This window comes from Notamacropus eugenii, chromosome X, assembly GCF_028372415.1.
Source record: "Notamacropus eugenii isolate mMacEug1 chromosome X, mMacEug1.pri_v2, whole genome shotgun sequence".
Lineage (NCBI taxonomy): Eukaryota > Metazoa > Chordata > Mammalia > Diprotodontia > Macropodidae > Notamacropus > Notamacropus eugenii.
The window spans coordinates 77,251,750-77,265,632 of NC_092879.1; the positions used below are offsets into that span (position 1 = coordinate 77,251,750).

General features: G+C 37.2%; 1 protein-coding gene across 7 annotated transcripts in view; it reads right to left on the reverse strand.

Annotated features, from left to right (window-relative positions):
• Window positions 1-13,883, reverse strand: part of BRWD3 (bromodomain and WD repeat domain containing 3) — a 125,966-nt gene that overhangs the window by 17,542 nt on the left and 94,541 nt on the right. For 4 of the 7 annotated variants that reach the window (XM_072627016.1, XM_072627015.1, XM_072627012.1 and 1 more), the window contains exons 25-35: window positions 13,394-13,501; window positions 11,198-11,322; window positions 10,538-10,620; window positions 5,995-6,106; window positions 5,081-5,142; window positions 4,829-4,984; window positions 3,986-4,106; window positions 3,270-3,395; window positions 3,075-3,174; window positions 1,711-1,767; window positions 1,037-1,174 (exon numbers count right to left, since the gene is read on the reverse strand). In XM_072627016.1, the coding sequence (XP_072483117.1) occupies window positions 1,037-1,174; window positions 1,711-1,767; window positions 3,075-3,174; window positions 3,270-3,395; window positions 3,986-4,106; window positions 4,829-4,984; window positions 5,081-5,142; window positions 5,995-6,106; window positions 10,538-10,620; window positions 11,198-11,322; window positions 13,394-13,501 (1,188 nt within the window). The remainder of the gene's footprint in view (window positions 1-1,036; window positions 1,175-1,710; window positions 1,768-3,074; window positions 3,175-3,269; window positions 3,396-3,985; window positions 4,107-4,828; window positions 4,985-5,080; window positions 5,143-5,994; window positions 6,107-10,537; window positions 10,621-11,197; window positions 11,323-13,393; window positions 13,502-13,883) is intronic. The other 3 variants (XM_072627018.1, XM_072627017.1, XM_072627013.1) reach the window with 1 other exon arrangement.

Consider the following 13,883-nt stretch of genomic DNA (forward strand, 5'->3'; position numbering starts at 1 on the left):
AGATTCACTATAATATGGAAAAAAATCAATTTTTTAAAAGTTTGCTTTTTTAAGTGGCTCCTGAGCCTGTGCCATTTGGAGAAGAGATTCCTTTGACACAAATGCTAGACCAATGGATTTCAGCAATGTGGAGAACAGAGAGCACACACTGTGTATGGGGCCGGATGGCTATTACAAAAACATGAAATGCCAATAACGCAAGAGTTTCCAAATAAGATTGTTCTTTCAGTATTTACAAACACACCTGAACTATCCCTTCCTAATTCTGCTTTGATATTATCCCAGAAAAAAATAAAATGTTACCTCTCCTTCAAAAAAATAGTGAAAGATTTGGAAGATTCATCAATTTGTTTGAAAATGCCTTCCCTGAGCAATTTTTTTTCCCCAAAAAAGAATAACCCCCAAAAAAAATTTCCAAGAATTTGTGGATAGAGGAAGACACATCTTGGGAGTGATGAGTTCAAGGGTGGGGCTGATGGAGAGGGCTCTCGACCAGGGAAGGTCCAGGAATTTGATCTTTAAAATATTTTAATAACTATTTTTAAATAACTAGTTACCTTCTGTAATCTTCCATATTGTTTTATGTATTTAGAAACATTATTCTCAGAAGGGGTCCCACAGACTTCACTAGACTGCTTTCAAAAGAAATCCAATACAAATAATATTAGAAATAGCTTCTAATGATCTTTTCCTCAATTGTCTCTGTCTGCTAAAATGAAAAGTGATATTGTCACATTGGCTATGTGTTAGGGATTGTACTGAGCAAAAAAATCCAGTAAGAGTTAAGCAGAAGTGGACTATTCACTGAATGTACACAATGTGCTGAACTCTACTGTAATTTAAAAAAAAAATTAAGGAAAAAACCTATAGAAGAAAAACAGACGATCAAGGTAGAAAACAGAAAACAAGCACCGAAAGATTTCAGTCTCAAGATGCAGAGTACCATTTTCAGACTTGGCATGCACAGGCATTCCACAAGTCAGTGTATGGAGAGTGAGACAGCACTGGTTCTCACTGAAGGAGCACACACACTTACCGGGTAAGACAACTGATCAACTGGTTGTCGAAAGGGCTCAGAGTCTTCACGCTCATAAATGAGGCTCAAAAGTTCTTTACACTGTTTTACCCATTCAACAGGAGTTGCTTGGATGGGAGTTTTGGGTGGGCATCTTACCTAGAAGTTTCATGGGAAACTACATTTAAAAGCTAAGATTGTAGTAAATAACAGGGATCTCTACCTAGTAGGTACTCAACAAAAAAACTTTCCGTAAGATCTTCATTTAAAAATAAATTATTTTCCTTGGTTTTTTTTTAATGAATATCCAAACAGCTAGTAGGCCTAGTGTACATTAAAAAGTTCTCCACTTAAAATGGAGTTTAAGTAGATTTACTGCTTTAAGAATATACGTCATGGAAATTCTAACCTTAGAAACATTCTGACCTTTGGAAAGGTAAAGAAGCACACTTGCAAGGACCCCATACATCCCAGCAACTCAAGTTTTCCATCCTAACCCTTAGAACAACATTTACTCTTTTTACTGAATCAAGTCATTGTAGGGACATACAAATTTCACTTTACAGTATCCTTTTCATGAATCCCCTCAGCTTTACAAGGGAAAAATGTGACTTAAAAGACAGTTTTGCATTTACTAGTGTGGAAAAGCTTGAAAAAAAAGTATTTCCTTCTCAGCAGTTAGTTCCTTTACTTACTGTTATTCCAGAGGATGTTCCAGGACCATCGGAATCTAAATCCGGCACCCCCACCACCTAGAATTTAAGAAAAGAAAAGCATTATACTGAAAATTTTCAAAACTCTTTGAATCATTATAAATCTAAAGTAGTCAAAACAGTCCTCAAAAGTTCCTTCCTTGGTGCAAAGCAACAAAAGAAAAGCTTCAGGGGGTGCTGAGAAAAAGCCTTCCATCCCCCTCCTTCCCTCTCCTCTTCCTCCTCCTCCAATCTAAGAGGCAACAGCAGGGTTAATCACTAACACTGACTGCTTGCTACCTGGTCAAAAAGAGCAAGTAAGCAAAATGTCTGCATGATTATATACATGTGCATTTAGATATACATACATATAATTAATGACCGACTGATCTCAGTGCTTTAAAGAAGTCAATCTTCATTAAAAAAAAGAACAAACAAAAATTCCTACCCCAAAACCTGAATATGCAGAAGTGTGTGCTACGGTTTGAGGTTGTGCTATAGGAAACAGTTATTTCAACAACAAAAAAGCTTAACTTAGGGCAGTATATGCCCATGGAGACAGCTCTTCAAAATGCAGGCCAAGCACCCCAGGAGGATGGAAATAAACAACTTCCCTAAGTGCTAGCATTGAAAAACCAAGCCATAAATCAACTGAAACCAGCATAAATCCCTTCGCATAAAGATGGGCTGTTGAATTGGACTTATCCTAATTAATTTGGGAGTTAAATTCTGTGCCATGTTAGCTGGAAGAGAACTGTTACTATCTCCCAACTCTGAGCCAAGTGCTAGGTGAAAACAAAACACAAGATTATGAATAGGATAATTATTTGTGTGTTTCATGGTAATAAAAAATCAAATGGGATTTTCTGTGTTTTCCTAATTTTATGAGCAATAATATCTAACTCACTCTGGTAATACATAATTACATGTTTCAACCTCCTATATTTTCTAAGAACAGTGTAAGCTATGCACTCTGGGGCAAATGAAGACATCTCATGAAACAAATCAAATCTCTCAAAACTGGCACATACTATCCAACAAGGAAGTAAATTCACACAAATTTCGATTTCAGTTAGTCAATGTTCCATGAAATAAACAGTAAGAAGTGTCAAATGCGTTCTTCTCAAAACCTTGAAAGCTGAAATGCTGTTTATTTTTTTTTTAACTCCAACCTCTTAAGTCATAACAGGGTTAACAGCTGACCTGTCTGGGAACACTAGCAACTCTAGAATGTCCCACCCAAATATGGGTGAGAGAGCTTTCATTTTAAAAAGATGCAGATATTAATAGAACAAATTGTTCATAACTAACTAAAACATCCATCTTCAGCAATGTTCAGCATCGTTCGCTTTCCCTGACATTCTTACCTCATTGTTAACATCCTGGTCCCCATCTTCCTCAGTACTTATTAAATCTTCTGCCTTGACTTTATTATATGTAGACAGGATATCAGTACAGCTCTGATCCCTGCAAAACAGGAGGGTAAACCAAAATCTGGTCTGTGAGACAACTTTTAAAATCAAAAAAGTTTGTCCCTATGAAAAATCAAATTATTCTCTTACCCAATAAAGCGAAGTAAAACATCAGTTACAACTTTGGCTGCTTTAACTATAGGACTGTCGGGCTCATTGAAAGTCCTGGCATTATGCTCAATGTATCGTACCTCCCACATTAATGCTGATATTCTCCTGAATTAAGGAAAACATGTAAATTGTCAAGAATAAGTACATTTATGCTGATATTCTTGAGACAAAAAAAAAGAAAAACATTTGAAATAATACTTTGTATATCATGCGAAAGGGGATCAAATTGATGTGCATGATTGACACGCAAACAGAAAAAAGGGAAGAAGAGATTGTGTAGGCACAGAACCCAAGACACATGATTAGGGTACAAGAATCCTAGCCTGAATGCCAAAACTTGGGATAAAAATGAAATCAGCATGTCCTGTGTAAGAAGTAATTTAGAGGGGAAAGGTGACTTTCTCAGGTAATAGGAAAATAAAGAGAAAGGAATGCCAAGGAACATGGTTTTAGAAGTAACTTCTTCTAGTGGTTACTTTTAAAACATTTATGGATGTGGAATAATACACCATGTTTTTTTTTTGACTGTAGGAATCAGGAGTCCAAGTTAACTGAATGAAACTGTGATAGGTCATTTTGTACAATTCCTTATTTAGTGCTATAACAATTCAGACATTATTGTATCCAACTAGCTCAAAAGAAACACATGATCAACATTCTGTATTTTCTACAAAAATTTTAAGGACTCAACTAACCTATAAAACCGGTTTTCAAGTCTCCGCCTAATTGTGTTGAGGTCGGTTGGATAAGCAACTACAGTGCAATACAAGGGGTAGGCACTAAGGTCCACGGGAACAGCAAACGGGCTAGCAAAATCTACAAAGGACCAAGATCAAACAAGGTAATGTTAAAAATAAAATGACATTTCTTGTAAACAAAGGAGATCCATTTCTCATGAATGCTTGGAAGGAGAGGGTATGGTACAGCTACACACCTGAAAATGATGGTGACTATATCGCAGGACAATTAGTTGATACAGTTCTCAACTTGCAAAAGTATAAGCTTAGAAAAAATACAATCTACCCATCCTGATGCAAACTTAAATACAATAATTTGGTGGAGCACGCTAACAAAAGATCAAAAGGGAAACTATAAAATTTGGTTTCAACATCATATTTAAAAGAACTCGGTAGATGTTTTGTGGGCAAGCTCCATATATCTCATTAGTTATATGCTCTATGACATTTAAACAAAGCATATGAATAAAAGAAATGATTTACCCAACATCTCTCCCAATGAACCCACTTGAACCAGAAGTGATTGATGGTTAGGGTGCAGAAATCTGGGGAGAGCCATCTCCTTATTGCCAGCCACAATGACCCAGGAAGGACAAAGCTACCTTTACTATTAGGGCTCAGAGAACATCAGAAAAAGCATAGCAGTCATTACTTTGGCCAGGCATTTAAAAGCACCAATGTAAAAAGAAAAATCAGTTTCCTCCCTATAAAAAATGTGTAATTGAATATGGCAAGCTGTGAAATTAGATTCCATTGCATAGAGCAGAAATAAGTTCCCTTTGTTTTATTCGTTCATCGTACCCAGGGTAAGGAGATGATCGATGCCCTGAATAATCCGTTCACACTCCTCATCTCTAGAATGAGACCCCCATTCTCCTTCTTGAGGCCTGTACAGCAAAGCAGTCAGTTCTTCCTGAGATACAGGGACACCAGCACCAACTTCATCTGGAAAGGCAGCTTGTGGAAAGAATAAATCAGAAACAATTAACTTGCAATCTCTGGGGATGGCCACGTTACTTTCAAAAGGAGATGAATTTTCAAAAGGATATTTACTTCCTTCTGGAATTAGTTCCATGTCCCAGGGGCTCATCTTTTCTCTCTCGTTATTGTCCCAACTATTAAAAAGCAATAATACAGAAATCAAATTTACACGCATTCGTTTTTAGAGATATAAAACAGAACCTTCTGTGTGTTATTTGAAAAAGTACAATGCAATCTTTTGTGAGAGATCATTTTGCCTAGATAAAAGTAAACTTCTTAAGAAAAACACACGGGCTACTGACAGTGACCTTCAAACGATGAAGTTCAGTCTACTGAACTTATCACCTCCTCAACCCAAATTTACATCTAATAATGAGTCAAGAAGAAGAGAAAGAATTGGCCACTTTGGGAATTGTGCTTTTAAGAAAAAAAGGTGTCCATTTTTATCAATGTCTTCATTCTATGAATTAAGTTCCCCTGCTGTCTTCAGCACCAATCAAAAAGTTAGGAACATCATCTTTTACAATCTATAAAGAGTGAACCCCCAAATTAAACTCTGCTGAATGACTGGAAATCATTCCAAATTTGTTGGAAATAAAATTATTAGAAAAACTAAAAATGAAACAGCTGCAGTGTGCTCACCAGGACCCCTCCAATCACAAAATTAAATAAAATGTTAGCTGCATGTTTCTTGCTACTTTAATCAATTACACCAAATCACATGAGGACATATTTCAGCAAGATGGTCTTAGAAAGAAGAGAATCCTTGTCTAACATGGATAAACCCATGAAAGAGAAGAATACAAGGAAGAAAGAAACAGAGACCCAGTCCCTTGTCTTAAACAATGGACCAACTAGTAGGTTGTTAAATAATGGTTTAATATTCTCAGATAAAAAATATTCAGGGAGGTTTATAAAGCTCATGTATTTATATACGTATGTGGCACTAAATGTGGATAAAAGGTCACGGTAATCATCATACTTACTGAACACTGTAACACTGGAAAGAACTGTCGGGATACTCTGGTTGGAAAGGCTGTTGACTCTCCACAGTTCCAAACCACCATGCATCATCTATTATACTGCGAAATCTGTCACCTAAAATTTTTGTTAAAAGAGAATCTTTTAAGAGGCACTCATACTTCCTGCTGAACAAACTAAACCATAAGGATTCTAGGCAAAGACATTTTTGAGATAATTGAATTTTACCTCTTCCAGTACCATAACACCTTACATTTTTTTAGCTAATTTTAATTCATTTCTAAGAATTTTTTGAAAAGGTATTACATTTTTCTCTATCTTCTTAAATGTAGCATGTTGAAAATAATTTACTATTTTCCAGATATAGGTCTCTATTACTTATTATTAAATAATACCATTATGTTGGCTACTGAGCATTCATTGCTTCTCCAAGTCACATCTGCTTTCACTGTGCCTGCATCCAACAGGCTGAAGAGTGCCCTTATACTAGTTTGCTATGGGTCAGAAATTCAGAAAACTAAGCTGGTTAAGAACTATAGGTTAGATAAACATGAATGAAGCACTAGGTAAGTTGGGTAAGAGCGCATGGTTTCTGTATAGACTTGGTGGCAGTGTCTTCAAGGAAGGAAATTTTAGAGGTGAAGAAGGGAGTATTACTGTGGAAGGCACCAAAACTACATACATGATCCCAATATTATCCCAGGAACTTGAGGAAGACCTTTATTAGGTTGGGTGAGATTCCAGAGGAGGATTTACGGGAGGGTCCCGTACAAGAATTACACAAGTAAAGAAGAGGTGACATTGGCACCACTGGCGGAAAATGTCCACACTATTCAATTCAGGAACCCTTACTCAAGTATCATCATTGAATGTAGTTTGACAATTTAGAACCTACTTTGTTTTCCTACTTTGGTTGTTTTCCAAAAGCTCCTGCAGAATGAACCAGTTACTTCCACTTACTATGGAAGTTCTTTATTAAAGCACGAAGTTCATTACATATTATGTTATTATCTTTAGTTTGGAAGGACCAAAAATAATCACTAATATCTTCCAGATTAGGCCTTCCCCATACTATATACATATAATCCACCCCTACCTCTTTTAAAAAATCGATTTTATATAGTTTGAGGTGTGTATTTTCTCTCTCCTACCTCCCTCTTTGAGAAAGCAATAAAAAAAAAAAAGGCTCAATGTGTACAATGAGTCCGTCACCTCTCTCTCTGGAGGTGGGTAACATTTTTCATCATAAGTCCCCTGGAACTGTAGTTGATCATTGCGATAATTAGAGTTCTGAAGTCTAAGTTGTTTGTCTTCAAAATATTGTGGTTATTACGTAAATTGTTCTCCTACTTCTCATTTTACTTGCATAAGTTTATAACACAAGTCTTCTCAGGTTTCTCTGAAACTATTCCCTTCATCCTTTCTTACAGCACCAATAGGATTCCATTACATGCATATGCTATAACTTGTTGATGGGCAACTCCTCAGATTCCAAATCTTTGCCATCACAAAATGAGCTGTTAGAAATATTTTTCACCTATTAGTCCTTTCCCCCTTTTTTGATCTCTCGGTAATTAGCCCTAGTAGGGCATACATATTTTAACTGCTTTTTAGGGACAGATCAAAACTGCTTTCCAGAAGAGCTGACCCTATACATAGATAATCTTCTCCATGGTATACGGGATCACAGAATCTTAAAATCTGGATGGAACTTCAGAAGTCATTGAGTCTAACACGCTCACTGTAAAAATGAAGCAATTGAACCCCAGATAAGTCAAGTGAAACAGGAAGGTAGAGGCAGAGCTAGGATATGGACCGAACCTTCTGATTTCAAATTTAGTGCTTCTGAAATTACACCACAGATACCTCCATAACATCAAAATTCCTTTTTTGGGAGTGGGTTTAAAAGGAAAGGGGTCTGAACTTGTGAGTTCATCAGTGGAGAAAGCTACAAGTAAGGAAATTTCCTCTGCCAATTCAGATCAGAACTAACTTTTATAGGATTAGAAGAGTTAACTAGGGAACTGACTGAGGGATTAAGTGATCTGCCCAGGGTCATACAGCTAGTACATGATACGAGAGAAATAAGACATGAATCCAGATTGTCCTGGTTTTGGGTCTGGCTCTCTGTCCACAATTAAACACTGCTCTCTTTAGTTTCTACTAAACTAAAGGAATCAGTTAATCCAAGACCAGGTTGATTCTCATTTTGGTGGCATAACTCATTTAACATTTAAGGTTAAAAGAAGTTTGGGAACTAAAATGAACTGCAATAAGCAAACCTGGGCCCAGAAAAAAAAATAGAAGAAACATAACTCCTTCTATATTGAGGCAGGGAGATATGGAATGCTGTTTATATCATCAAGATGTGGTTCCTTTGTTGTTTGGTTAGTTGGTTATGCTTAATATTCTATTTCTTTGTTGGGGGTAGGGAAAAGGAGTATATTAGGAAATGTTAAATGTAGAAAAAAGTTATCTTCAAAAAAATGGGGGAAAATATGTTCATGAAACACAACTAGTCCTGTTCAGTTGTTGATAGTGGTATAGGTACAAATTGGCATGTGACTAATTATATACAAATTATCACATACTTGGTGAAAATTACATATCAGCCATTCTGTAAGCTACTGTAAAGTTTCCCAGCTGAATGCAATTGCCACAAATTAAGGAATCGCTGGCATCGTTAAGTAGAATTCAAGAATTTGTCATTAAAATGGATGCATTAACACACGTGTCTATGTGTATATATCTGTAACAATACAGTCTGTTGCTGATTATATATAAACACATATACCAATGTGCTTCCTTGTATATGGATATATGGATATTCATTTGGAATTACTATCTTAAGAAATAAAAAGTTTGAGCTCAGGGGAATCAAGCGGGCATAAATTATACAGATTGGGAAAAAAAAAATCCTCTGATTTGGTTTCATGCCAAAATTTTGAGAGTAAAAGGATTGTTCGTGGAAAGGAAATTGGCTCATAAGTTGGAATGATGAATAGAAAAGTTCTCTGAATGGAAAAGTATTCATGGTAAGTAGGTGGCCCCTTCTGTAAAGAATGAGGAACCTGGGTAAGAAGAGTCCAACTTAAAAGTTATAAAAATGACCATGGAGGACAACATAGGGAAATACATCAAGATTTCAGTCAACATTCAACTTCTCCAGATAGCAAAATTTCAAGTAAAAACAAAAGAAAGAGAAACTTCAAGACAGAACAAATCTACATGAGGAGGCATCACCAATATGGTAAAGTGCATCTGCTTTTTCATCACTGGCTTTGACCCAAGTCAAAAAATCTGTAGTAACCAGATAGAACAGTTAGAAAAAACAAAAACAAAAACCAAAGTTAGAAAACAAAGGCCCAAGATTCTCCGGTATCAGAAAGGCCAATGAAATGCATGACATGATTAGTATTATTATTTTTAACTGATTGGACAAAAATAGGGGTTCATCTGCACCTGGAATAAACAGGGAAGCTTTGGTTATACCAACTCCAAGAAGATACTAGAGAAGTTCCAGAGAAATGAAAACAGCCCTTAGCACAGTTCCTGGCACACAGTGTGTGCTTAAAAAATGCTGACTGATTGGTTAATAAGATGAGCCCAAGGAAGGAACTGTTGCACGAGTATAGTTTAAACTGTTTCACTTTTCTGGTTCCCAGTTCACTAATCTGGTAAAAGAAGGGGTTGGAGAAGAACATGTCCATAAACTTGGATAGGAAAATAATTGCATCTTTAGCTTCACTAATCTCCAACAGAAATTCAGGATTCCCTTCAATTGTTATTTTTTTAAATATTAACCTTAAAAGTAATCAATAGGTTTCATCAGCTTGCCCAAAGAGTCCAGGATATAAGAATGGTTAAGAGAAGCCCTGAATTAGATGATTTAAAGACATCTGTAATTTAGGTCATATGAATCTCTAAATTTTAAGATTATTCCATCTGGAAATATTGAGAATGAAGAAAATTCATGACTAAAAATACAGAAAGTGTGCACCAATTAATGGCTAGATGAATGACAATAGTTCAGGTTTGAAAGAACCTTTAGGACCAAAAAAAGTCATTCTTTACACAACAGGTAGCATATCTACAGGATTCTTGTTGATAAGGCTATGAGTTGCAGAGGATAAAAATGAAGAGGTCTAAAAAAAAGACTGACAAATTCATAGATTTAGATCCACAGAAAATATGGGTGCTGTCCCCAAGTTTCTGAAATTATGTCACAGAGAGAAATCCATGACTTCATTCAACTTTCCTTTGTTGCAAATGCCAGAATCAAAATACTGTGCTGGACACATCTCATGCCAATTCTCCCATCATCAGGTGAACTGGTCATTTTAACCAATTATTCATTAACAAATTGAAAAGCAATGGAGATAAGCTGGTACAATTTTTTTAGCTAATTACATTTATTCTATCAACACACCATACTCTTTTGCTCCAATACAAATGCACTTCTAAGATCTATTAGTCAGCAACAACAAGAGAAAATCCATTTATTTACCTTGCAGTACTGCCCATAAAAGGTGGCAAAAATCTACTTACCGGTCTGCCAGTTCCTTTCTTTGGCTTCATTATAAAACTGATGGAGAACAAGGAAATCAATAACATCTGGCATGTCATGGTACCTTTGTAGGAAAAAAAAGTTTTACAGATTTCTATAAATATGCCCTGCACGTACCACACAATGGCTGTACATCCTGGAGGAAGGTTCTTAAGTTCTCAGCGTCCAAGCAACTCTCTGATCCGGTAAGTTGCAGTGAGATGCCAAAGAGTTCACTATACTAATGAAATCCTAAGTCCAATCCTTATCCCCATAAAGTACAGTCACTACTAATAAACTCCCATTTTGCTAGTGCCTGAAGGTTCAAAAAACTTTTCTCTGATAACAACCTTACAACAGTAGGCAATGACAGAATTGTAAGCCCCAGTTTACAGAAAAAGACAAAAAGGCAGGCAGAGTTGAAGCTGGCTGGCTACACTCAGGCAGAAACAAGCACAAGTGTTCTCCTTCCAAGGGCAATGTTCTTCTGCCATAACTATATGCTCCCCACTCATTCAAGGCCTATCAATATCAAGGCTGTGCATATAAAGATATAAAGGCATAGAATAAGGAAATCCAAGTATCTTGGGAGTGAAGGTATTTGATGAAAACATTGTTGAATTTGACAAAAAAAGATTCTATGAGCAGAGTATGCTACTTACTTAATGGAAAAAGATTCTCCAGTCATTTTGCCTGAGATGGGATCCAGAAACGCCAGCTTCAAGCAGCAAAGTGTAGGTGGTCCAATTTCATATTTGATTCCCACAGTCTTCACAAATTCTTGTTCCTATTCAGGAGACCAAAGAAATATTTTTTGATGTAACTGCATAACATACTCATCTCATTTTATCATGAGGGAAGCCCATTTTCTACTATCACAGGGCTAGAATGAACTCTGAGAGAGAATCTCATCCACGTGCTTTTTCCAAAGAACTCATCACAGTTTCTTGTCCTATTTCTAAATCTGCAGAAGGCTCAACTACACAGCCCAACACCCCATGTCCTGAACTTTAACTCACCTTCCAAATTCCTACAATTAAAATAAAATACACCTCCCTCTTATCTTGCCTTTATGAGAAAAACTGGCTGATTTCGATTGAACAGGTATTCCTAATGTATCAGTGACATACAGACACCTTCACAGACTCTTTTGCTGGATCTTAATCCAGGTCATACCTGCTAAGGATAGGTGCTCCACAAAACTTTCTTCTCACCCTATGCAATCTCACTTGGTGACCTCATCAGGTCTTGTAGCTTCAATGGCCATCTTTATGCAGATGATTCCCCTTAATAAAAGGATTTGTTCTGTAAAACTTGGACTCAAAGGGCCATACCCAAGAACCCAGAAGGCCACATGTGGCCTTGAGACTCACAGGTTCCTCACCCCTGTGCCCTAAACCCTTCCTAAGTTTCCTATTACTGTGGAAGGTCCCACATCTTCCCATTCACCCAGGCTCCCAACTTTAGGGGTCAGCCTTGATGCCTCTTTTCTCACTCTCTCTATCCAAATTGTTATCAAGGCTTGTCAAGTATTCCTATCCTGCAAATACTTGGTAAAATATGCAGAACCACACAAACATAGGGGACTACTAGTGATAATGGGCATGAAATTCATTCTAATGATATAACCTTGAACTTCTCTCAGCTTGTTTCTTCAACTGCAAAATGGTGATAACAGCACTAACTAGAGAGTTGTTGTGAGGATCAAAAGAGATCATCTTTGTAGAAGCACTATGGAAACCTTCCATGTTTCTATAAAAGCGAGCTCCCATCGTAATCACCACCATCATCTTTCCCCTAAATGTGCCTCTCACTTCTGAACTGCCTTTTTACTGCTGATGCTCCCACTAGGCCAGGCAGCAGATGACAATTAAAAAATGGAAACGTAACACACCCCCTTCATTTCAACTGTGTGGCACAAGTCATTGTCCAGACCCCTCTGTGTTGACTCTACACAGACCATTCCCCCACTTTCTCTCCACCACTACACCTGGACTCTGCCCCAGCCCCTTGGCAATGATGGGGCTGGCAGGGCCCATCTGTCCCCAATCCTGCTTGCTTTACATTTGTAACCACAGTGCCTGGCACATATCAAAACAAGCTCTAGTCAGGAAATTCAACAACTACTGATTAAGCACCCTCAAGGAGTTTCCATTCTTTTGAGGGTTTGGTAAAACATGTACACAGATTGAGGAAAACACCCAGCACTCTAGGCACTTTATGTGTATTAACTAATTTGATCCTAACAACAACCTTGTGAGGTAGGTACTATTATTTCCTATAGATGAAAAAACTGAGCCTGAGAAAAGGTAACTTACTCAGGGTCAAAGTGCTAGTAAGTATCTGAGTCAGGATTTAATTTCAAGTCTTCCTAACTCCAAATCCAGCAACCTCTCCACAATAGTTTAAACCTGAACTATAACTAGGAGTTCTCTGAGATGAGAGAGTACAGGAAGTGTATTCCAAGAATGGTGCAAATAAATGCATGGAAAGAGGAAGAATGTTACACAGAACTAGTCCACTGGTTCACTGCGGATCCTGAGTATGTGACTTGGAAGAACATGGAATTCAGCTTGCAGAAGTAGGTTAGAGTCCGACTGTGGAAGGATTTGGGAGCCACTGCATATTCCCTAAGTAGGAGTGGCAAGATTTGCCCTGTGTTTTATAACCACCACTTAACCTTGCTGTGTGCAAGGGAGAGAAGCTGGAGGTAAGGAGACTATTCCAAGAGTCCAGGCAGGAGTTAAGAACAACAAAAACAAACCCCACAAAGTTGCTAAGTCTTCCAAGGCAATAAATTGTTTAATTCATTTGCAAGGGTACTTCAAAGACATAGTTCATGAACTTGGTAAACTTACCCTGAGGTCCATTTTGTTCCATGGCTGTTTCTGCAAATTAACACTGTATATTTTTGCTTTTCTTACAGCCCGCACATAAGCTTCGTGGCCTTGCCGAAAATATATAAGCTAAGGGAAAAAAAGAAATGTATTAAATAAAATGTCATTTCAAAATCCTATATACCCTAAACACTCTGAGAAACACCATCTTCTATTTCTGTCACCCACCAAAAATGTTCCAGAGCTCATCCTTGGCACAGAAGTGCTACAGGAGGAAAATGAAACTGAATGACTTAAAGGATTTAATGTCTAGATAACAGTAATAATTCACAAACATAAAGATAGAGACAACATAGTGCCAAGCCATTTAACACCCATTCTAGAAGTGAATTTTCATTAAGTTAGATCTCCCTGCACAAGTCCCTGCCACATTATCTGCAATGTGTAATATAATCCATCCTCCAAACACAGAATCATTAACAATGGATATCTGCTATATTCACAGTAATAA